Here is a 25,738-nt window from a genome sequence, read left to right as displayed (position 1 = left end):
CCTTTTAAAACTGTAGGTCTGTTTATGTGATCCCAAATTATCTAAAATGCAAATCTTACACCTGTAAAAGCTTCAGAGTCTTCCCATAGGTCTGAGGGTAGTGTTTTTATCTTTCTTGCTAAGCAATGAGCTCTTTGCGTGGGCTGAACGGGACCTGGCATTTCCTAACTCAGAATGCATCGATTTGGAATATTATGGAGACAGTAAAAATTATCTATATGATGTTGTAACATGGAAAAAATCTTGGGGAAATAAGAGGGACTGTTCGCTCCCACCATTACTTTTACACTATTATGACTGAATAAATTATTATGTGTATTCATGATTACAGACTGGAAGTAGGCAAAAATGGAAACGATTGTTACAATAAAGCAGTTATAAGTGAATATTTTAAACATTTGTCCAATCATGTTATTAAACCCAAACCCTTTTCTTTCTTTCCTTCTTCATTTTTTTTTTAAGGAATGGGCTGTGCTCAGCAGCGTACAGTCCAGTTAATTCCACACGTCCCCTCTCGTAGCAGGACAAGTTAGCATTGGGCCCAGCGGGCCACCGTCCACAGGGTGGGCCCCGCACAACGTTCTGTAGCATCGCGAAGAGCCCCTCCCTCGGCTCTTCGTGCTCCCTCCGCCCCACTTCCTCCCTCCAGGCCCCGCCCCGCTCCGGTGCGCCTGCGTATGGGCGAACACGTGGCTGCCGCGGAGCCAGAGCAGCAATGGCGGCGGGCGGCGGCGGAGCGGCCGACTCCCTGTCTCCGGCCGGGGTCCCCTGCGCCTTCTCCCCGCACAGCCAGGCCTATTTCGCTTTGGCGTCTGCCGACGGTCACCTGCGAGTGTGGGAGACAGCCAGCAACCGGCTACACCAAGAATACGTGCCTTCCGCGCACCTCAGCGGTACCTGCACCTGCTTGGCCTGGGCGCCAGCGCGACTGCAGGCCAAGGTAAAGCGAGCAGGACGGTGGGGGGCGGGCGCCCACCCGGACTCGGCCTCGGCGTCCCCCAGGCCCTTCGGCACGTGGCCCGGCATCGCGCGTGGCCCTTGGAGGCCCGGGGCGAGGAGACACGGAGTGCGGCGGCGGCGCGGAGTGGGCCCACGCCGCCAGCCCCGTGCGCGGCCTGTCCACAGGGCAGCAAGGGAGGGCTCGGCCCGATCCGACGGGCGGTGGACCAGAGTCCTACCAGCGGGCTCTATAGGGTCTTCGCCCCGCGCCCCGCTTTCGCCTGGGCGCCATGTTCGCCCAGGCCCCAGCCCCCCCAGGGGGCTACCTTCTGCCGGCCTTTGCTCATCAGCTTACGCTTTTCAGAGCCCTGGCTTCTGACAGAGGACGGCCGTGGGGCTTCACTACTCTTCTCCGATCCCTACCTCACTCATCGGCTTTGCTCTGGACAGTTGGAATCAACAAGTCTTGTTTCCGGACATCCCCACCCCCCACCTTTGGGTGCCGGCTAACCACGTGTTTTCCATGTCCAGGACGTGGGACTCTCTTGAAACTCTTGACTTTCCCAGGCTCTTTTCCATTCCAGCCGTTTGAACCTTCTTGCTTTTTCATTTTTAACATTTGCTTGACGTCCCTTTATACACCTCTTTCCCCCAAGTCTGAAGTCAGCGTTAGAATATTGGAGGCAAAGTGAAGAAGTAGTTTAACTTAATAATTATGAGTCCAGGTGAAGTTTGTCTTAGAGGAGACACTGCCGAGTTTGGGAAGGCTTTTCACTGTTAGGGATCCATCTCAGGTAAGATGCCATTCACTGTTGAGTCGTTGGACTACATCTACTGTAACACACACGTGGGAACTGCAGTTAAGTTACACTGCCTATGTTTGAATCCAGGCTTGGCTTCGTAGTTGTAATTTTGACACTAGTTCCCCATTTGTAAAATGGGGATAAATAGGACCCTCTTTATAGATAGAGTGGTTGTGAGGATTAACATTTAATAACGCATAAAGCGTTTACAATAGTTCTTGGTGCATAAGTGCTACAGGTTTTGTCATTAATAGCTCTTATTTGTATGGTTAGCCTTGCAAGTAAAAACTAACATTTTACTTTGTTTGAGAAGAAGAAACTGAGGCTCTGGAAAATTAAGCAACTTGCAAAAGCCAAAAACAGAACCTGGACTAGAACTCAGGAATTTAGACCTCAGTTCTCCATTATCTGCAAGAAATTAATAATATTAGACTGGCAAAAATTTTTTGTCCACTTTGCTGTTGACTTAACAATCACATTGTATGCCTCAGGTATAAAACTTCTGCCTAGGCTTATATTTCCTGTTCAAAGTCATAGTTTTGGATAATATAGAACACTCTTAATACAATAGAAAAATATCTGGATTTGGTTTCATAACCAGGACTCAGCTCAAAATTGCTTTTGTCACATTGAGCAAGTCACTTTAATTTTGGGGGTCTCGTTGAAAAATGAGAGTTGGGCTACATGAAAAAATTTTATAGGTGTCCGTATTCTTTTACCTATGTGCTCTCATTTCAGCCACAACTCTGAAATGCCCTGAAATTACTACGTTTTTAAAAACAGAATCAGAACTAAGAAAGTTTAAATTACTTCACCAAAGCCTGAATAACCAGTAATGTGGTTGTGGTGCTCTGATGGTCCAGTGCTCTTACACTGTAACTTTAGAACTTGAATCACAGACTTGAGAGCTGGGAGGAACGTAGAGACATCCAGTCTTCATCATCTTGGGGATGTGTCCTTTTAGAGCATCAGTTTTACTTGAAAATTAGGGGGAGAAGCAGTTTTCCTGTATTAAAACTTGCATAATACATATGGCGTAATGTTAAAAGGCCATGTGATTTTTATAGAGAATGAAGAGCGATTTGTAGTAACTGCTTCCACCTCAGCTCCCAGGTCCCTGGGTCATGATCCTTTCCACTTAAGTTTTAACATGCTCTCATCCTACTAAGCCCTTTTATTTTACATCTGTGAGGCGGAAGGTAAGAGGCATGAAAAGGCTGTTATTTGGAAGCCCATGTTCCTAGCATCTTGTTACGATTTTAGTACTCTAAAATGTGAAATGGAGATTATGCTATCCATCTGTCAACGTCCTCAGGATTAAAGGAGACACAGTGTATATGACTGGTGTAGTATGGCCTGGCATGTAGTGAATGCTCAATGAATGTCAGTTGGTCTTGAATGAATCAATGAGTATTCCATATGGGCTCATTTTATCATTTACTGCTATAATCCTTAATGTAAGTCAGCTTGTAAGAATATCCTGCGTCTGGTTCAGTAATTGGTAATTTGCCACCCTAGGACAAAGTTTGGTGACGTTATCAAATGGAGGAAAATGAGTTGATGTTGTTTTTCTTGGGTAGCAGGAGTAAAAGCAGGTTCATAAATATTTAGAAAAATTAGGTTAGATTGCTGCTTCTTGTTCTTGATCATAGAATGATTATAATACTTTGCATTTATGCCATAATAATTTTTAGAGGGTTTTCATACGTATTATATGGGCAAGCGTTCCATTTGGTTGATGGAGCCTGGGGGAAGAGGACCTGTAATGATGACAAGAAAAGTACAAGGAGACAGACTGATGAACTACAGATGGCTGCTATTTTTCGAGCTCCTCAGGTTTGTGTGTGTAAACTGAGGCTGAGGTGATATGCCAAAGCCACACAGCAAGTGGCTGAGCCACCTGGGAACTGACCCTGCTATTTCATAACCCCCCTTAAATCTCTCAAACGTTTCTCCTTTTCCTCCCCTAACTGCTGTTAGAGCCCTGGAGAAGCAGACCTTGTCTACTATTGGTACCACAGTAAGTGTATTCATACTGCTTTGCAGCCACTGCAAAACACATCCCCACAGCTTAGTGCTTGTTGGATGAAGCACGTGGCATTTCAGGCATTGGACAGGGCAAGCACAGTAGCTCTAGGATTAAGGATGTTTCTAGGAAAAATCTGAGCAGAGTATCCCCACTTCCCTTCCTTAGAGACATAGCACAGTCCAGTTTTGCTCCGGTACAGTGCAGCCTTAAGGTCTCTCCAGTATTTAAACTTCAAAAGATCAAGTTTGCATATTAGGTCCCATTGGCAGAAATAGAAGTTCCTGTGTATTAGAATTTAATTGTTTTTGATATAAATACTGTATATATAAAATGCACACATTTTGTTTACTGTTATCGATTAAGCATTTGCCAGAGTAAGTGACTAAGATGGCCAAAAAATGGTATAGGAGACTAATTGCAAAATGAAACTTCAAACTTTGGCATCATTTTCAGTGTCTAGAGGTCAGTATTTTTGAAAAATAGGGTTTGATCCATTAGTGGATTGATTGCAAAATAGATTAAGTGGGTTGTGATGGGATTAAAAATGAAATAGTATCAGTATATTATGCATGGTAAAGGATAAGTTTTTTTGGTGAAACTTGTTCTAGTTATATATACATACGTTCTTGTGAGTATGTGTACTGGCTCTCCCTGTAAACTATTTTCTTACTCTGGAACCTCAGTCTAAAAAGCCATTGCTTAATCCATCAGTTTAGACTTCTCAGTACCAGGATGTGCTTTTTCCTCTGCCTTCGCCACATCTGTACTACGTCTTGCTTTTATAAATCACGCATGTGTGCCCTTCGTACTCAGCCTTCTCAATACCTTTTGGATGAAATGCAGATCAGCTTTCTTCAGACTAGTATTTGATTTGCTTAGCTCAGTCAGACTTTCATACTGGGAAAGACTTTAGTCTAAAAAATCACATCCTTTTGGTCTTCACTCCTGGTACCTTTAGGAACTCAGATTTTCCAGTCACAAACATATGAATTAAATTTTTAGCCTACTCTTTCCATTACTTTATACGTTTACATGTGCAGTTAATGTGCATGTGACATTGTGCTAGGCGTTAGAGGAAACAAAACAGTAAGATTAAAACATCAAAGAAGAAATAAAGATAATTCAAATGTACCGTGTATGTAGTGCAAAGCAGAGTCTGACTTGTGCCTATTTAAGAGAAGGAAGAGATTTGTTGTGCAGAAAATATATTAGGGTGGACCTTGAAGCATGGGTAGATTTTTAACCAAATGAAAATTGAGTTTAGTAGGAAAAGGCCCCTCCAAATGTAGGGAGAAGCAAAGGCAAGACGGGAAAGTATTTGTGATTAGGGAGTGTAATGTAAGGAAGGAACTGGAAATAAGGCTTGAAAAGGTGAGTTGCTAAATGTAGATGCTTTTGAATGGCAGAGAGTTGTTTATGTTGATTTACTCTTTGGGGGAGTCACTGAAGTTTTTGATCACAGGCTTAACAGGTTAAGAGAGAAACTGCCAATCAAGGTCTGTCATAATCTGTAATCATGAATAGCACTAAACTATTGGTTTCAGAAATATTTAGTAATGGGATAATATTTAAAATATTAGAGTTCACTAAAATGCACATTGGTTATATAAAGTTCTTGTCTGGTCGAGGTGCTACCTGTTTGGACATGCTCATCCTGCTGCATGGGAAGTTATTTTTAAAAAGATCATCTAATTGAGAAAACATGATGAGTCAATCGTTCTTTGAGATTAATTAATTGGATTATTACTTAGGTTTAGGTCAGTGATCCTCAAAATTGGGCGTAGATTTTTGTGGATACTGCTCCCACTTGTTGACTCTGCTTGCTTCTCCCAAAATTATAGAGATTTTGTTGATAGGAAAATTAGGGCTTTGAATAGGTGATGTTTAATTTCTAAAATTTCTTTGTGCTTTTTAATGCAAATTCAAATCTGCAGAAAAGCGTATTGTGCATATTTGGACCAGCCTATGTTTCACACGTTAGAAACCTCAGTGTAGATCATTCTAATTTGGTATGAGAGAACCAAAAATAGAAGAAATAATTTCTAGAATCATTCAGAGTTTTCTGACTAGGTAGTAGTAGGCTGATACATTTCTCCACTGTCTTTGCCTGAAATAAGTGTTTGTGTTCATAACCTTATGCAGAAACCACATTTGCCTCTGGGATCATTCAAGACATTCATTTAACTGAAGCTGGGATCTAGGGCACACCTTGTATTAAAGTTTCAATGTTTCAAATAAATGTTACTGTTGATCAGACTGTTTTATACTTTGGCTTTTAATTGTAACTTCTTTTTTGGGTTTATTAGGGTAGATAAATTTTTCAGGATTTGCAAAATGTGCATTATTTTTTCTGTATGAAAATAGTTACCTTATTTTTTGTTAAATCTTTTTGTCGTTTGCCTGTGTCCAATGAATCAGATTCTTCAAATTTAACGTCTCTGTAAGATAAATAAAAAAATGAAAAATGCTTTATAAATCTTCTCCTTGATATTCTTGATGGTAACATCATAGTTTTTATTGGTGGTTTTGGGTTGGGCAGATTTTTATATATCCTGGACTGTTTTTTTTGTGCTACAGAGCAGAGATCTTGCACTATATTCTCTTTCCTATGGTCTGTTTTACACTAAAAGAATGGATTTCTTTTTTTCCCCCCTTTCTTCCGCTCCCACCCCCCTACCCCGGTTCAAGCTGTCGTTTCTCAGTCTAGTTGTGTAGGACACAGCTCCCTGGCCCATGCTGGTATTAGGAGCCTTGTGCTCCCTGCGGCTGAGGCAGTCGGTTGCTGGTCATAGGTTGGCCGCTCACAGCAGCCCACGCTGGCTGCCGGGCACTCACATTGGCTGTCGGCCACTCATGGCGGTACACAGTAGCCCATGGCAGCACAGCAGCACACAGCAGCTCACACCAACCTCTGGCTGCTCATGGCAGCCCAGCTCCAGGGAGAGCCATTGTTCACAAACTTAGCTGTTGAGGGTGCAGCTCACTGGCCCATGTGGGAATTGAACCAGAGACCTTGGCGTTAGGAGCACGGAGCTCCAACCACCTGGGCCACCGGGCTGGCTCAGAATGGATTTCTTAGAGCTTTTTTATGCTATAATAAAATACAGGCTGGCAAGCTTTCGTTAAAAGAATCATAAACGTGGAAGAGAAGCTCTGAAATTGTGAATTATTTTTCAGCATTATAAGCTGATGTAGTATTTTGAAGTTGTGGTCATTTATTGTCTTTTAAATGGGCAGACAGGAGCTGTTAGTATCAGCTTTGAAATAAGTCAAAGAAGTCTTGTGGCATTTGACACTAGGTTGAAACTTGTGCCTCTTACATCATTAGAATCACCAAGACAATATGGAACTTTCAGACTAGCCCTTAATTAGACACTGGAGCAACTTCTCCAGTGTGTACTGTGTGGTGCTCTATTAGTTACAACTGTTTTTTCACTCAAATTGAAGTAAATGCATGTTTGTAAACATAAAAACATCTGTATCCCTTTTCCTGAAAGTGATGCTAGAATGCAAGGCAAGATAGAGGGAAAGGGAGAAGTGCTGGCCGCCTTGGTGTGGTCTGTCATGTCCGTCTGGGAGTGGAGGCTTTGCGTGGACCTGTTGAGAGAATACTAAGAGCATACCAAGTTGCCTTGTTTGGTGCCTTCCAGAGAGGTAAGAGATAGGCGGATGAGAATTAGGAGCTCTTCTTCCATTGGAGTGTTTTTTTGTTTGTTTTTTCCCCCCTAAGTAGTTAGAAGGAAATCTGACAACGAATCCCACCTCTATTTTTTTAAAAAGTGTTTCTTAGTAGCAATCATGTTTTATTTGTGGGCTGTTGGGCATTTGCATTTATGCATTAATGATGTTTCAGTGTTTGAAATACAAAATAAAACGTTGTTGTTTTTTTATTTTTTCTAGGAAAGTCCCCAGAGGAAAAAAAGAAAATCAGAACCTATAGGAACGAGTAACCAGACCGACTTATTGGCTCTTGGTACAGCAGTTGGTAGTATTTTATTATACAGTACAGTAAAAGGAGAATTACACAGTAAATTAATAGTAAGTATATGTGTGTGTATGTTTTATATAAAAGATGTGACAGGGAAACTGGTATATTAGAGAATTATTAAAAATAAAACTGCTTAGGATATGCTATAGGGTCTGCACTATAGGGGTATTTTTCTGCACCTTCCACATTGAAAATTCTGAATAGTAATATCTGATAGTAGCTATGATAGCATAGTCCTTATTATAGATCAGAATATGAAGAATCGTTGACTAGATTGAAAATAAGAAAGGGTACCACCACCACCTCTAGGGCTAGGGAACAAAAGGTGGTTGGAATTATTGCTAAAACTCAGACCTTTGATGAGCAGGTGTTGTGCGCTCAGTGTTGCTGTCTCTTTGAGCAGGAGTTGGCCCCATGGGCTTGGGTTGCAAAACTGAGGAGGGGGCTCCAGCTGAATGCTAGTGTCTCTGAAGGGCGGTGATGAGACTGGTTCTTCAAGCGCTGGAAAAATTGCATTCAGCTGCTGTTAAAAGGATTGCCACTGCTGGGGTGAAGAAGCAGTGGGGTGACGCAAAATGGGAGACAGGAAGGAGTAAGTCCCTTGCTCCCCCTCCAGCCTTGGCTCTCTCTAGCGCCCCTTATTGGTGGAGCCTACTGGTGATTTCAGCTGGCAAAGCAGAAATGTGGTTTGCAGAATCCTAGCCCCAGCATTGCAGAGCAGAGAAGTGAGGGTTTGGCTCTGCAAGACAGTAACTGAACTTCCATAATTTGTTTCAGACAATGTGTATTGCAGTATATTTTTGGTGTTCACTAAACTTCTGTCTTTGTATAGGAATGCTTTCTGTATATATGAATAAAATAATGTTTTCCCTTATACTTTATCACTGAACGATCCTCTGTTCAATAGATGGTGTATTTCTTTGCTTGATGCATATGTTTAAAAAATACATTTGAGTTCTGTCCATCTATTTTGTGTCTTAATATTTTTCGATAAATTACAACATAAGCAATTTTCATATTTTTCAAGAACTAGTTATGAACATTTTTAATGACTGACTAAAATGACACTACATTGGATAAGTCCCCTTGGTGATTTAACTATTACTGACCATTTAGATGGTTTCCAATTTTTTTTTTTTTTTCGGTTGTAGTTGTTGCAAATTTTTTTTTTCTTACATGAATTCCCAGAATTACTAACCTATAATTAGTGAGTCAAAAGGTTTGAGTGTTAAGGCTTTTTAATACATAGTATAAAAAGACTTTCTGGAAGAGTTTTCCTAATTTGTACTTAACATCAGCAATGGAAGGATGGTACCTGTATTTCAAAAGTATTATTACCACCATTGAATATTCCAAATAAAACAGCAATGTCACTAACAAAACATAGCTAATTTGATACATGAAAAATTGTATCTGATGTTTAATATGCATTTAAAAATACATTACTTGTTTTAATATTAAAGATTATGAAAATATACAACTGTAAAAAAAATTGAGCAAGAAGGGAATCTTGCTTTATTCATCCTCCTCTCCAAAGTGGAATGTGGTCCTCAGGTGGACTCTTACCCACAAGGTATAATAGTTGGAAGCTCATCCTTTGATTTGGTCAGTCTTGTGGTCAGCAGGTACTTTGCATCCCGTGCATTGTAGTGGCTGCTTTACTCAGCTACTGAGGCTGCAGATACAATGCTGATGGAACCTACAAACTTCTTTTTAGATTATTTTGATACTTCACAGGATTATGTATAAGTCTTTAACAGGGAATAAGTTTATTGAAAAGAACCAAGAGGGTCAGGGTAAGTGCGGAGTGTTGTGATGGTATGGTGAAGTAGAAAGGGAGCAGACTTTGGAACTAGCCTGTCCTGAGGGTGAATCCTACTAGTGAAGTGATTATGCATAAGTAATTTAACTGTTCATGTCTTAAATGGGTGTTGTATAACCTACCTTGCGTGACTTTATTGAGATTTAGAATAGTAATACATTGAAAGTGCCTGGCGTGTAATTGATAATGAATAAGGGTTTGTTGAATGACTGACGGGACAGTTTGGCAAAAGGGTATCTACTGGCCCCTAGAATGTATAATAATGGTACCATTTTTCCTATACCCGTACCAGCATGAGTATTACAATGCTAAACAAATTGCTAAATGAAGTGTGAAAATGTTACTTTGTTTTGCTTTGTATCTCTTGGATTACTAACTTTGAAATTTTTAATTTATTTGCGTACTGCATATCTTTTCTGTGGAATTTATAAGACCCAGTTCTTTGAGTAGATAGGTGATGGGAGGGAAGTAACTGAACTAAACACAAATACTTTTCTTTTGAGATGGGAGCAATCTATGATAGAAGTAGTGATTTTGAGTTTTAACTTTTAACTTTTATTCTTATCTTACATATGTACATAGTGGTCATTCATTGTATGTTTATTTAATATGTGAATTCAGGTAGAAAGAGTGAAAATAATTGCTTACAGTGTAGGTGAAGTATCATTTTCTACTGACTGAGTTTATCCTGGAATGAGTGTGAGATGGGACACTTGCATTTGCCCTGCCCCAGGTGACGTCTCATTCTTATGTGGCTCTGAGGGAGCGAGCATCTTGCTCTGCTGCGTATGTTTCAAGTATCGTTCATGATCTGTAACAAGGAAATGTTTAGTGTTTGCCTGAAGAAACTGATTTCTTTATTGAGAGATAGTTTTGGCACTTTTTTTTTTTAATTGGGGAAGGGGAACAGGACTTTTTATTGGGGAACAGTGTGTACTTCCAGGCCTTTTTTCCAAGTCAAGTTGTTGTCCTTTCAATCTCAGTTGTGGAGGGTGCTGTTCAGCTTCAAGTTGTTCTTTCAGTTTTAGTTGTGGAGGGCGCAGCTCAGCTCCAGGTCCAGTTGCTGTTGCTAGTTGCAGGGGGCGGAGCCGAGTTGAACTGGCAACCTTGTGGTTGAGAGCCCGCTGGCCCATGTGGGAATTGAACCGGCAGCTTTTGGAGTTAGGAGCATGGAGCTCTAACCGCCTGAGCCACCGGGCCAGCCCGGCTCTTTTTTAAATAGGCATTTTCAATGCTAGTTTTCACGAGACATGATTTTTACCTTAAGTGTTGGCTTTAAACTCTTTAGGATTTGACTTGTTCACGCAAGTGTCACCGACTTTTTACCACTGTCTATAAAGTCTTTTATCATGCTTTGTGCTGGCATTCCTGTCAAGCCAATGGCGTTTATGATTAGTATCTTGGCTTACGATGTGGAAGTACATTTTTTTAGCAGAGAAGGGAAAGGTAACGTTTGATGAAGTTATAGCTGTTTTATCTCATTTTTGATGTTGGAAATGGATAGTTACAGGTTAAGGGATTTTTTTTTTTAAATTGGGGAATATTGAGGAACAGTGTGTTATTCCAGGATGTCAAGTTATTGTTTTTCAATCAAGTTGTGCGGGGCGCAGCTCAGCTCCAAGTCAAGTCGTCATTTTTAATCTAGTTGTGGAGGGCGCAGCTCAGCTCCAAGTCAAGTTGTTGTTGTTTTTCAATCTAGTTGTGGCGGGGGGGCGGGGGGTGAAGCTCACTGGTCCATGTGGGGCTCCAACCAGTGACCTTGGTGTTATGAGTACCATGCTCTAACCACTGAGCCAACCGGTCGCCTGGTTAAGGGATTTTATAGTTATGTTAAAGTCTAACATTTTAGTTAACTGTTTAGTAATGATTCCAAAGTGCGTGTTACATTAGATGAGTTTTATTTTTTTCCTTAATCTTTTTTTTTCCTCTACAGAGCGGTGGCCATGATAACAAAGTCAATTGCATACAGTGGCATCAAGAAAATGGCTGTTTATATAGTTGTTCAGATGATAAGCATATTGTGGAATGGAATACACAGACGTGCAGAGTAAAGTGGTGAGTACCATTGATGGTTCTGTGGTGCTGGAGGTGTAATTTGGTTACGCTTTGGAAATGCATTAGAGTTGGACAAATTGAGACTGTTTTTGTTATAAGTAAAATTTGATATTGGACAGGTTGGGGAATAGTGACGCTAATAAGGCTGTAGACTGTTCTCGGGGAACTTTTAATCAAATTGGGCGTGCATGATTGTAATACATTAAACTTAAAGAATGGTACAAGAGTAAAATAACTGCTCAAGAGATGTCATAAGGTAACTTGTGATTACTGGTCAAATAAGTAGGCCTGGTGGAAGAGAAGGGATTTCAGTTGGGCCTTCTAGGATAGGTAAGCTTTGGATAGAAGAGGGTGGAAGAATCCTTTTGAGGGTGAGGAAAGTAAGATGGAGAAATGGCCAAGACCAGGAGAAAGGGAAGTGGAAAATTTACTCAGACCTGAGTAGAGTAATTTAGAGAAGGGGCACAGTAGGAGGTAAGGCAGGTAGAGGATATGGGCCAAAGTATCTTAAAAGTCTGGCCTAAAGTGTCATAGATAAAAATCGCTGGCAACTCTTCTAGTTTAAGCCTGTGATTGGCTGTATAGTAGATGTTCAATAAATGTGGACTGTTGAATGTAGTGAAATTGCTATATATTAGGTTGGTGCAAAAGTAATTGCGGTTTAAAAGGTTAAAAATAATTGAGCAAAAACTGCAATTACTTTTGCACCAATCTAATAGATGAGGACCCTAAAGAGGATAATGATGTCCCTATTCTACAGCTAATAAGTGGCAGAGGAGTTCTGATCCTACTGTTTTGAATTCTGGTAGTGTTTTTCTGCTGTACTTAAAGTACTTTCTTGGAGTTTTAGATTCTATCTGGTAAGCAGGAGAGAGCCACTGGAGGTCATGTCTTGGGAATCAGTAACCAAAATGATGCTTTGGGAAAAAAGTAATCTGTCAGCGACATCTAGACTATATGGGAAGAAGCTAGTTCAGAGGCCTTACTGTTCATTTGCTTAGGTTTGTATACGCCTATCATTTCATTCTCCTATTGTGGTATAAATCTTCTCAGTTATTGTTATACACATTCAGTTAATCAGTTTTATTATTTCTTGGAGAACGTCTCTGCCTTCTTCCAGGGTCTGCTGAACAGGGATTGTCCTGAGATTTCCTTTCACCACCACCATGAACATTCTCTTGTCAGATGGAGCCTCTGTTTCCTGGATCCCATTTTTTTCTTTGTTGGTTTGCTGCTTCCTTTTGGTGAAGCACCCAAATTGGTAGCTTCCTGAGGGGTGTGTGGATGGTAAATTTATTGAGATTTTGCTTGTCCATGAGTATCTTTATTCTCCCCTGACAGTTGATTGATAGTTTGAAGATATGTAATTTTAGGTTGGAAATAATTTTCCCTCAGGATTTTGAAGCATTGGTTTATTGGTTTGTTTGTTTGTTTGTTTGTGTTTTAGCGTTCATTGTTAGTTATCCTAGTATCCTAAAATATCCTGTTTTTTTTTCTTGAATCAGTGAATTACATTGGCATTCCAGGTGCCACTTATCCTGGAAATTCATGTTCTTCCTTTTTCTTGTACTATATGTTTGGTAATTTCATTCCCTCTGTTTTCTGTTCTTTCTCTGGTACTTATAGTGTTATTTAGATGTTGCATCACCTGGACTAATTCTTTAAGTTTTGTACTTTTTTTCCTCTTAAAATTTTTTCCCTTTTGTTGTTTTCTTCTGTTTCATAGGAGATTTTTTCAGTTTTATCTTCCAAATCATCTGTTGAATTTTTAAATTTCTCTTAGCATATTTTTAACTTCCAAATCATCTATTGAATTTTTAAATTTCTCTTAGCATATTTTTAACTTTACAGGAGTTGTTTTTTGTTCTCTGAATGTTTTTGTGTTGCATCATGTTCCTTTTATGCATATAATACACCATAACTATCCGAAAATAATAGCTATAGGATTTAAAATTTATTTCTTATATTTCCTACATCATCTCCCTCTTGAGAATGTGTTTTGATTTTTCTCTGATTTTGGTCTCTGTCTTTCATGTTAAAGGCATTCTTCAAATGACTGGCGATCTTTGGCTGCATGCTGCTATTGAAAATGAAATATGAAAAATCTGATTGGAAGGACTGGGTGTGTGGCTCAATTGTTGGGCTTCATTTGTAGAGTGATTGGGAGGCCATCAGATGTCAGTATGTGTAGGTCATTCCTCTGGAACCAGTCATATTTCCCAGAGTGGAATCTTCTGATGTAGTGCATTTTAAGCTGTAGTGTGCATATACAGTACTGATCTATATATACATACAGATCTGATTTAGTAGGTCCAAGTTGGGGCTTGGAAGTCTGTAATTTTAACAAGTTCTCAGGTGATGCTGCTACAGGAGGGTTACACCTTGATTTGCAGAGCTCTTAATGGGGGAGGAGTGGAGGGTGTGGTGATGGTATTAGCTCTGTGCTGGCATTTTCATTGCTGAATCAAGAAGCTTGTCAGGGTGGGGATTATGGCTTTTTATATATGTATCAATTCATGAATGGATGTTGAATAATGAATGTAAGTGAGCCTTGAAGCTGGAGAAATTGATGAGAAATTGTTAACGTTAGGAACTGATGAGGGTAAAGGAAAGATTGTCCTACATTATTGCTGCATTTCCTTGATTACTAACTAGCAAGGTTGAGTATTTTCATGTTTATTGATAATTTGTATTTCTTTTGTGAATTGCCTGTTTATATACTTTGTCTATTTTTATTTTGAGTTCTATTTCTTGAACTCAAGGAGCTATTTCTTAAATATAAGGAGTTACTTATTCTGAGCAATAGTCTTTTATTTATAGTATATATCTTGGATATTTTCTCCTAGCCTCATGCTTTCATTTTAATGATGTATTTTGTGGTACAGACATTTTATTTAATTAAATCAGGCCATTTTTTTCCTTTATGATTTCTGGTTTGTATTTGCTTTGAAAAGACTTTCTTAACCCCAGGATTATAAACTGTTTTCATATATATATATATATATATGTATATATATTTTCAATACTTACTTTTAATCAGTAAGTTTTGTGTGTGTATAGTAGTATAAGGTAGGAGTTTAAGTTTTTTTTTCCAAATGAGTAATTTGATGTATTCCAGTGTGATTGGCAGAGAAATACATTTTCTTCCACTTTAGCATTAGCTTCTTTTGGTAATAGGATTGCTGCTGTTACTTCTTGATTTATAAGTGAACAGCTCAGCTTGTTGCCTCTAACAACATTAAAGTGTGCAACAAACTGAAAAGACTCATGCTGCTAATCGTATCTACACCTAATTTATTTTACCCTATCGGATGGGGCTCAACTGTGTGGCTTTGGGATGAAATAACTTTTTGGAATGTGGTTTGAGGACTCACTTGTGTTACTAGGTAAATGAAAAGCCATCCTTCCAGAGCATGTAGGAGCCCTGGCGGGGATGGACGACTTGCAGAGGCCCAGCCAGCATGGGAGTTTACTGGGTGTTAACAAAATCCACCGCATGGGTCACAGGGTACACAGCTACCCATTTTCTTATGTTCTAAAACTCTTACCCATTTCTTGGTGCCTCTTGAGAATCTTTCCTATCAGGGAGGCTATATCTTAGTAATTCGTCCAGGGTTAGTTACCTGACACAAGTTTTTAGGGAATGAAATTTGGCATGGAACCCGTAGGTTGTATTTTTAATGCCTGATTTGTTTTTTGTTACGTTTTTGCTCTGAACAAAGTCTTGTCCTTATTCATTCAGATATTATTGTTTCTCTTCACAATACAGCAAATGGAAAGGAGACAATAGCAGCGTCAGTTCCCTGTGTATCAGTCCAGATGGAAAGATGTTGCTTTCAGCTGGCCGAACAATCAAACTATGGGTTTTAGAGACCAAAGAAGTCTACAGAGTGAGTGAATCAAATTAGTTGTAAGCATAATAGTCATCTAGAGTAAGTGTGAAAAAGGTCAGAAGTCTGAGCCATACAATATTGTTTTAAGAATACAGGTTCTTTTTTTTCAAGCCCATCAAATAGTAGCAATAAAAGTTAGCCTCAAATCCGGTTTGTTGATGTTAAATATTAAATAGGTTAGACATGTCTACTTCATATGTATTGGAAAAATGAATAGAACAAGTAAGTGAAATTTGAATTAAAAATATTTTACTCTACTATGTAGTGATTGTAGTGATTTTGATTTCTAGCTTGCATCCATCATTTGGTCCCCTTGCTTAACTGTGGAGATTTAGTACACATTAGATTCTGAGTGTGCTCGGGGTTACTGATCATTTGGTGCTGTGATGATGCCCTAAAATTGTGGTTTCGACTCACTGAGAGTAAAATGAAGACCTACAATTCCTTGGCTGTGTCTGAGCACCCAATCACCCCTGTACAACTGGATAGAATTAAGTGAATATTTCACTCAAAAGTGGAAGAAATACAGGTTGTGTGTTAGGGTCACAGGAGTTAGAAGGAACATCTTAATTTTCGATATTTTCAGCTGTGGAGTTTTTAAGAAGTGAGAAGAATATAGCACAAATAACCTTAGTTGTTTAGAATTAAATTTATCACCTTTAGTCTGGAGCTCTGATTTCAGAAATGTCTCAAATATATCTTGTACATATAGACTCTTAATTTTTGTTACTGTTTTGTGTTCCTCTTCTAATGTGATGTAACTTTTTTTTAGCACTTCACAGGACATGCAACTCCGGTTTCATCACTTATGTTCACCACTATCAGACCTCCTAGTGAGAACCAACCCTTTGATGGAATTACAGGTCTCTATTTTCTGTCTGGAGCAGTACATGACCGGTTACTTAATGTCTGGTATGTAATCTTGGATTTGGGAGATAGCTTTGCCTTGAAAGAATCTTGTCACATATTATATGGTTAATATAAATGATGAGTAAGAAACTTGCTTTATTGTATTTAATGTTAGATTAAGATTGACTTGTAATGAAGAATTGAACCTGCCTTAAAAAACATGTATATCAGAAAAATTTCAGAGCATTACATCATAGAACCTCATCCTTGCTTGTTTAGAGGTGCAGGGGGCTGAATGTTTTTGTGACTAGGCAATTTAAAAATAACCTTTTAAAAAAATTTCAAGAAAATCTCTAATATTGTTGAAATAGATGACCACTGGGTTAGAGCAGTCTATTTACTGACTGATGGTTACTGAGGACATTAATTTCCTTGGCTGTGTCTGAGGATCCCAGCAGCATTTTTTTGGGGGGGCAAGGGGGGCAGTAGTTACTGTTACTAATTCCTTTTGAAACTACTTTTAAAAGTAAAAATTAATTTTGTATTAAAGGGCCATCAAAAAGTTTTTAAATTTAAAAAGTATAAGAAATTTCTTGGATTGTATGACAACTTTTTTTTTAAACCTGATCATGGACAAAATAGAGATTTAAAATACAGGAGTAGTTTCTCATCCTAGTAATCAGTTGTTGAGCATGTTCTTGACCATATAAAATTAACTGTAAGTTTATGCCAAATAACACTCAGATAGATGTGGGACTCATCAAAATACGTATTCCTTAAAGTAGTTGTGTGCAGAAAGTTTCATGAGACCACATGTAGACCATCAGCTAAGCTGTAGTTCCTAATTATGCCTCTTATAATCTGATTGCGTTAGTTTTTTAATTCTGTATCTGATATTTGAAGAGTACCTGTTGGGATGATTTTAGTTCTAGAGGGGTTAACAATTACATAAAAAATTAGTAATGCCAAGAAGCTAAAATCTGCCACCAAAGTCTTCCGACATTACTGAGCTGCTTCTGTCTTAATGCTTCACCTCTTTGGCTCCCTAGACCTAGAAGCTTCTGGCTACAGAATTTCTTGTATAGAAGAGAAGGTGATTTCTGTTGTCTTAAGATTCTGAAAATAGTATGTGTATGCCTGGGAGCTTCCTACTAACAGAGGAGTAAACTTAAAAAACAAAAACTCATATTGAAAGGCTGACCAAAAAGGCCATTTATGAAAATTTTGTGTTTTCTTTTTTATTTTAATTGGGGAATATTGGGGAACAGTGTGTTTCTCCAGGGCCCATCAGCTCCACGTCATTGTCCTTCAATCTAGTTGTGGAGGCCCCAGCTCAGCTGCAAGTCCAGTTGACATTTTCAGTCTTAGCTGTAGGGGGCACAGCCCACCATCCCATGTGGGAATTGAACCGGCAACCTTGTTGAAAGCTCTGCTCTAAACCAAATGAGCCATCCGGTCTTCTGAAAATATTGTGTTTTGGTAGATGAGCAAGCCTAAAGTTCTCTGATAATTAGCACTGAAAGACACATTTCTGTAAGGAGGTAACATTTTTGAAGGCCTTGTGCTGCTGAATGAAGACTTAAACCCTTTTCTATTACTGTAAGACAATGCTATCTCCTGTTGATGGGTTAAGATAGAAATTTTTTCTGTATGTAGTAGTCTGATAGCAGTGATTTTGAACATGTATAGTATAAATGACTTTAGGTTAAAATGAATCTTGTTTTATTAAGAATTTATTGTGCGTGAAATATTTAGAATTTGTTACATCAACTATTTTCTAGACAAATATTGAGATACTGTCTACTGGTCAATGCATAAAGTTTCATTAGTTAATAAAAAGAAACTGATTATGCATTGTGTTTGTAAATCATGTTTGTTACTCTGTTGCTCAGTCTTTATTTTTTCATTTGTGCATAGATTTTTTTAAGCTTTGTTGAAGTATAAATGGTATACTAAATGCACATATTCAAAGCATACAATTTAAGTTTTGATAAATGCATACATCCCTGAAAACCACAATCAAGGCAATGACTATGTACATGGCTCCCAAGAGGATCCTCATGTCCCTTCATAATCCCCCTCCCCACCCCAGTCTCCAGGCTGTTGACATGTTTGGGACAAATAAAGCTGTTGTGGACATTTGTATACAAGTCTTTGTATGGACATATCATTTCTTTTGGGTAAATATGTAAGAGTGCAGTGGCTGGATCATATGATTGGTGTATATTTAACTTTTTAAGAAATTGCCAAATTTTTTCAAAGTGGGGTGTTCCACTTTACATTCCCACCAGCTGCATATAAGAGTGCTAATTCCTTTACATCCTCAACAACACTTGATGTGGTCATTTAACTATAGCCATTCTAATAGGTGTGTAGTGGTATCTCAGTGTGGTTTTATATGCCATTTCCCTAATGGCTACTGATGTTGAGAGTCTTTCATGTGCTTGTTTGCTATTTGGATATGTTCTTTGATGAAGTGTATGTTCATATATTTTGGCCTATTTTTTTATTTGTTTATCTTCTTGAGTTTTGACAGTACTGTATATATTGAGTATAAATCTGTTATCAGGTCTATGTTTTGCAAATATTTTCTCCCAAGTCCGTGGTTTTTAATTTTTTTTGTTTTCTAAAGATTTTATTGGGGAAGGGGAACAGGACTTTATTGGGGAACAGTGTGTACTTCTAGGCCTTTTTTTCCAAGTCAAGTTGTTGTCCTTTCAATCTCAGTTGTGGAGGGTGCCATTCAGCTTCAAGTTGTTGTTCTTTCGGTCTTAGTTGTGGAGGGCACAGCTCAGCTCCAGGTCTAGTGGCCGTTGCTAGTTGCAGGGGGCACAGCCCACCATCCCTTGCGGGAGTCGAGCCGGCAACCTTGTGGTTGAGAGGATGCACTCCAACCAACTGAGCCATCTGGGAGCTCAGCGGCAGCTCAGCTCAAGGTGCCGTGTTCAATTTTAGTTGCAGGGGGCGCTGCCCACCATCCCTTGCGGGAGTCGAGGAATTGAACTGGCAACCTTGTGGTTGAGAGAGCCCGCGCTCCAACCAACTGAGCCATCCGGGAGGCAGCTCAGCTCAAGGTGCCGTGTTCAACCTTAGTTGCAGGGGGCAGAGCCCACCATCCCTTGCGGGACTCGAGGAGTTGAATTGGCAACCTTGTGGTTGAGAGCCCACTGGCCCATGTGGGAATCGAACCGGCAGCCTTCGGAGTTAGGAGCATGGAGCTCTAACCGCCTGAGCCACTGGGCCGGCCCCCATGGTTTTTAATTTTGAGGAAGTCCAGATTTATGTTTAGAAATCTTTGCTTAATCCAAGGTCACAAAGGTTTTGTCCTGGGAATTTTTAGTTTTAGATCTTGCATTTGGTTCTGTGATCTGTTTTGAGTTCATACGTATGTATGGTGTAAGGAATGGATTAACGTTCATGTTTTTTGCATTATGGACATCCAGTGGTTCTAGTAGCATGTGTTGAAAAGACATCTCCAGTGAATTGCTTTTGCATATATACGTGTATATACACATATAGTTGATTCTCGTTATTCGCTGTAGTTACATTGTATAAAGTTCTCATGAGCACTGATTTGGTTAGTGATACTGAACTATTGCTCCTTGAGGAAATACAGGGTTAGGTTTTCGCTTTAGTGTGCTTCCCAGAAGTTGGGTTTTACAAATTGAAACCTCCAACAGCAAAAAGATTACGAGCTGCTTTATTGCCATAATTGCTTTATTGTGGTGGTCTGGAAGCAAACTCGCAATGTCTCTGAGGTGTGCCCCTATATATTGTTGGTTGACTCATGTCAGAACAGAGCTTAATCTAACACAAACATTTTCTCCATAATGCACATCACAGCGTTTTTGCTCTTAGGAACACTAGACAGCACTTCAGTACTACACTTGGGGCCCATTTTAAACAGTGAAATCACCAAAAAGCATAAAAGCAAAAAACATAGCACTAAATAGACCACAAAAAGAATATTTGTATTAATAATATGAGAGCTGAACTATGAAGGCAAAGCATGCATAGCCTTGCTTAACTTCGGGTTTCGCTACTCTGTTAAACACCATGAAAGCTCCACAAATACTGATTTTGGGGTTTACAAATAAATTTTCGCAAGTAGGTGAATTCTCAAAGAAGGAATCAACAAATAATGAGCATCATTTGTGTGTGTGTGTGTGTAAGTAAATGTCTGTTTCTGGACTCTTATTATTGCTAGGATGTAAGCTCCTGAAATCTGTAGATTCAATGCAAACCTAGTCAGAATCCCAGCAGACTCTAGAAATCGACAATCTGATTTTAAAATTCAAATGGAAATACAAAGGGCAAAGATAGCCAGACCAAATTTGAAAAAGAAAAAAGTTGGAGGACTCAAATTGTCTGATTTCAAGGTTTGTAAAGCTGCAAGTGGTATTGGCATCAAGGTAGGCGAAGAGATTAATGGAAAAGAGTAGAGAATGTTACTGAAGGTTTAAGTCTGCCACAAATGCATTAATGCTTTCTCTTTTCCCATGCAACCATGTTATATCATAGTATACGAGTACTTCCCTTATTTTGATCTTTGGTCACCTTATTTAGCTTTCAAAAGATGAAAAAATTATTGGGAATATAATGCTGTGACTCCCTTTTGGTGTTTGCTGTGTAATCATTGGTTTTGTTATCTAGGCAGGTCCGGTCAGAAAACAAAGAAAAGAATGCAGTGATGTCTTTCACAGTTACAGATGAACCTGTCTATATTGATTTGACTTTGTCAGAAAACAGAGAAGAGGTAAATGGCTCAATTTTTGAGAATTTGTTTTTGGATTTTACAAATAATATTTTTTAAATGGGGATTTTGATGATTTAATGATTCAGGAAAGAGAGGACATGGGGGAGGAAGAATGAAATATAATAAAGATCTCCTTAGACTGTTGGAAGTAACCATTAGGTCACTGTGGTTGAGCTCTGAGAGGAAGGGACAGGGCACAATGGCATTTTCAGCAGTCCTGGCCTACCAGTTTCCTGTCGTCAGCCTCTGCACTTGGCAGTGACTTCACTCATCAGCTTCCAGGCTGCATTCTCCTTGGCTGTGTTATCTTCTTGGCCTAAACTTACAAGCTTGACAAAAACAACTCGAATTGTGATTTTGGAGACAGTAATTATTTTTAAATGCAACAATTGTGATCCTTGCTGTTGTCATTTTTTCTCTGGTTATTTAAAGGGGTGGGGAGGATAGTTGAAGTTTCATAAGTGTATTATGAAAGTAATTATCCATTAGAGTAGACTGAAGTATATTACATGTTAGAGTAATCAGTTATATTTCCCTTTTAGCCTGTCAAGTTAGCTGTTGTTTGCAGAGATGGTCAAGTTCATCTTTTTGAACACATTTTAAATGGGTAAGTAAGAAGTCTCTCAAGTCAAAAATTTATTTCCTTCCCTGGCTTGTCTTTATACTCCCACCTCAATATTCTTTGCATTATATTACTGCACAGTAAATGTTGGTAGTTTTAACCATAAATTTTAAAAGAAAGGGTTCAATTGGGGAGTTTTCCTTGTGGACTTTGGTGAAGTCTTAACTTCTAACTTTGATGGTGCTCCTGGCACACATACATTGACCAGTGAACCTCGGCAACGCTAGTGTTTTGGTGGACAGGCGAGTGTTGCTGGTAGGATGTGCAGTAGTCATAGATGCAGGGTCGGTAAAGTAAGGGCTGGAGGCCAACTATTTTATCCTTTATAGAAAATTTGCCAACCTTTGCTCTGTGTGTGTTTGTGTGTGTGTACACACACGTATATATGTGTATATGTGTGTATATGTACGTGTATGTGTGTATATGTATACATACACACACTATAAACATGTTCTGAGACTCAAGCATGTGCACAGTTATATTAAACTTTAAAATAGTTTCAACTTTGTGTTGTTAGTTGGTATCTTTCCTTTTATAATCCTAGTATAGTAGTTTATTTAAATATGAACTAATTGTGAAAACAGTATACACTTATTTTAAAACATTCAGGATGCAGGATGCATAGTTCCAAATCTCCCTCCATTGAGTTCTCCCTAGAAATAACTGTTAACATTTTGGTGTGTAACACTTAATGCCTTTATGTACATCGTAATACCGGTGTGTGGAATGTATGATAGAAGGTCCAGAAGGAGGGAGCCACTCTGTGAGGACTTGGGCATTTCTTGGGCAACAGTAAGTCATTGAAGGATTTTAAGCAGAGGATTGATGGGGTTTGACCTAAGTTTTAAGACACTAGGTTTTAAGTGATTCTGTCTGATGTGTTGAGAATAGATTACAGAGGAGTAAGGGCCAAAGCAGAGGCCAAAAGTCCTAGATAAAGATGGTTTTAGAGTCAGGATACTAGGAGGGTGAGTTGGAAAGACAGAGATGGTGCTTATTTATAATTGAGGATGTGGAGGTTGTGCACTTATTGGTGATAAGATGTCTGTGGTCTGAGCAATGCGTGGTCACTGGAGGGTGCGGTTGTTGGAGGCAGGAAGGTTAAGGAGCTGAGAGGATGGCATCAGAAAGATCATCGACCAGCAGCTGGGTATGGAAACCACTAAGAGGGAATTCTTCAGGAGTAGTGTTGGCCAGAATGACACTGAGCAGCTCAAACCTTTTAAGAAATGTGGGGGAGCGACTCAGAGGTCATTGGATGACAGCGGGGGGAGGGTAGCTGGTATCTGGTGACAACAGTTTCAAAGATTTTAGAGGTGAAGGAGGGAGAGAGACTATTTGTCATGAAGTGTTAAGAAGAACAAAGAGCACGTTCAATCATATCCAAGGCCTCTGGCACAAAGGATGTTGGGGGGAAACACCTACAGCTTTGAGAGGGACACCATGATGAGCCAGCGTAGAGCAAAAAGGTGAAGAGAGTACTTAGAGAGGAAATTGAGGATATAGTTTTGTCGATTATATTTTACCGGTAATTTTGCTCCTGGAGCTCCGTTGCAGAGGTCATAGTAGGCCTTTGGGAGTTGGGCACAATTAGAGATGGGGCTGATTAGAATAGGGCATGTACAGAGCCATTCGGAGCCGAAGCCCAGGGTGGTGGGAGAGCCCTTGGGAGTTTGGGGCCTCTTGTGGGGGTTGACGAAGTGGGATAGAAGGGCAGATGGGACTAAAGGCAGATTTGTGTGATCAGGTCTTGAGTGTTGGTGGGGATAGGGATAGATGAATGTCGCCGGGAACACCAGTGCTCTGGGGCCCTGGTCTCCCCTGATGGAAGAGTGGAGGCCAGAGGGGGGTCACATTTCATGCCAACTTCAAAGAATTAATAGGAGATGTTGCTATTTCAGATTTTCTAATTTAATTTTTTTCCTTTTTAGATTCTGCAAAAAGCCTTTGACTTCAAACTGCACAATTCAGATAGTGACGCCTGGGAAAGGCAAGAAATCAACACCAAAACCCATCCCTATTCTAGCAGCTGGGTTTTGCTCAGACAAAATGTCCTTGTTGCTTGTATATGGCAGTTGGTTTCAGCCCACCATTGAGCGAGTGGTACGTAGAAGATGCTCTGCAGTAAACAGTATGGTGTCAACATGTCTGTGGGAAGGAAGGTTTTAAAATGATGCATTGGTCTGCTTTCGTGGAATACTTCAAAAGAGTCACATATGTTCCCTGAAGAACGTTTTTCACTGGGTGGTTTAGTTTCTTAGTTTATGAGAACTCTATGTATAATTTACTTACACCAGTATATCCAAAATATTTTAATGCTTAGTCAATATAAAGCATGACTTGAGATGTTTGATTCCCACTCCTCCTCTATTTGGTGTATGTCTTTGAAATACTTTTCACTCACCAGCACATCGGTTTGGCCTGGCCACATTTAAAGTGCTCCATTTTGGTTAGCACTGGTATGCGTGAATTTTGCCCAACTACCCAGAAGATAAATCTTAATAAAATAGCCCTTAGTAGTAGCACCCATGAATTTTCTAAGTGAAAATGTAATGGGCGGGTGCAATGATTTAAGTTTTTGGATTACAGAAGTCTCTTAGGAAACTTGGTGAATTTTTATGAACATGTCCAATACGCAGTTTCTTAAGCCATCATTTATAATACGTTTACTCGATAAGGCCCTCAGAGGCTATGAGCGGAATATATTATTTATATCATATTATATTATTTTACCAGGTCGTATATTAATCTCTGCTCCAAAAGACACATTAGAGCTGATTGTCCAGCTAGGTCTTATTTTGGGGGAAACGGTATGTTTACTTTAAAACCTGTTACATTTTAAAAATCTGTAAAACTATACGTGTGAAAAATTGGAGCAGTTCATAAATGAACAAAGTAGACATGCCTAGTGTGTTCAGTTTCCCCTCAGTGCTCTTGGTCAGAGTGCTGATTAGTCTGAGTGGCTGCCAATTTTGTATGAAAGTCTTTCACGCTGTTCTGTAGTTTTATAAAAATGTACAAGTAGGCATTTGTTTTTATTCTCAGTTTCTTTGACACTTTCTTCCTTCTCCCCCACCCCCATTTCCCCTTTAAAATTATATTCCCAGGCTTTAAATTCCAAAGAACCTCATATGTGTTTAGTAAGAGATATTTCAAACTGCTGGGCTCCAAAAGTAGAAACGGCTGTAACCAAGGTGAGTGTATTACATACTAGAAGTTGAGGGAAAAAAGAGATTTGGGTGAATTGAATTATTGTGTAATATTACGATTGGATTCTTTATTTTAATATCATCTTTGTGATTTTAACAAATTTTGGGGGATTAAGTTTTAGATATCAAGACTATAAAACTATTCGTTTCTGTTCTCTTGACTTGTTGAATGAATGAGTGAATAGATGCCTAGAAGTTCAACACCTTAGGTTTAGTTCTTACTGCCCCCCCATGCATGATCATTGAATAAATATGAAATTTATCAATTGTTTTTTCAATCTCAGACTTAAAAGAATATAACTTTGTTAAGAGGAATGCTGTATTTCAGGGTGGAATAAAACCATGATGGGGCTGAAATTTAATACCATATGTAAAAGCATTGTCATTTTGCTTTATTTTGAATATAATGTGGCATCTACATGTATGTAGGTATCATACGTTTGGCAGTTTAATGAGAAAAGGAAAGTCAAGACATGTTATGATGACATCCATATGGTTTCATTTCTGGCTGAGTTTCAGAGATGACACCTTCTGTTGGCTGAGCATTTCTGGCAAAGATTGATTACTGGGGGTGGTTGTAAAATGTATAATGACACTCTTTAACCTTTTTTAAGTCAGTGTGTCCTTGTGTAATCTGCAGATTTTGTTTTTTCTGCGTTTTATTCTTATGTGGTACTGAATGCTTTAAAACTATGATCTTTCAGATTATAATTTAAAAACTTATTTGCCAACATTCAGTTAAAATTTATCCTTAATTTATATCATATTAAGTT

The 25,738-nt window shown here is 39.2% G+C and overlaps 1 protein-coding gene and 2 non-coding genes across 3 annotated transcripts in view; all 3 read left to right on the top strand.

The window, feature by feature from the left end:
* Positions 1 to 683: 683 nt before the first annotated feature.
* Positions 684 to 25,738, top strand: part of WDR43 (WD repeat domain 43) — a 40,571-nt gene continuing 15,516 nt past the window's right edge. Inside the window, exons 1-9 of the mRNA XM_019735383.3 lie at positions 684 to 940; positions 7,672 to 7,809; positions 11,515 to 11,636; positions 15,406 to 15,526; positions 16,302 to 16,441; positions 21,032 to 21,134; positions 21,677 to 21,741; positions 23,688 to 23,859; positions 24,864 to 24,950. Of these exons, the coding sequence (XP_019590942.1) occupies positions 716 to 940; positions 7,672 to 7,809; positions 11,515 to 11,636; positions 15,406 to 15,526; positions 16,302 to 16,441; positions 21,032 to 21,134; positions 21,677 to 21,741; positions 23,688 to 23,859; positions 24,864 to 24,950 (1,173 nt within the window). The 5' untranslated portion in view covers positions 684 to 715. The remainder of the gene's footprint in view (positions 941 to 7,671; positions 7,810 to 11,514; positions 11,637 to 15,405; positions 15,527 to 16,301; positions 16,442 to 21,031; positions 21,135 to 21,676; positions 21,742 to 23,687; positions 23,860 to 24,863; positions 24,951 to 25,738) is intronic.
* On the top strand, positions 15,908 to 15,992 carry LOC141571972 (small nucleolar RNA SNORD53/SNORD92). Its single transcript, XR_012497006.1, has one exon. It is a non-coding gene; the product is annotated as a small nucleolar RNA SNORD53/SNORD92 (small nucleolar RNA).
* Positions 25,439 to 25,511, top strand: LOC141571973 (small nucleolar RNA SNORD53/SNORD92). The gene has a single exon (XR_012497007.1). It is a non-coding gene; the product is annotated as a small nucleolar RNA SNORD53/SNORD92 (small nucleolar RNA).

This window comes from Rhinolophus sinicus, chromosome 2, assembly GCF_057876585.1.
Source record: "Rhinolophus sinicus isolate RSI-liver-muscle chromosome 2, RSI-T2T, whole genome shotgun sequence".
NCBI classification, from domain to species: domain Eukaryota; kingdom Metazoa; phylum Chordata; class Mammalia; order Chiroptera; family Rhinolophidae; genus Rhinolophus; species Rhinolophus sinicus.
The sequence above is the reverse complement of the archived record's forward strand: the minus strand, read 5'-3'. Positions and strand labels throughout refer to the sequence as shown.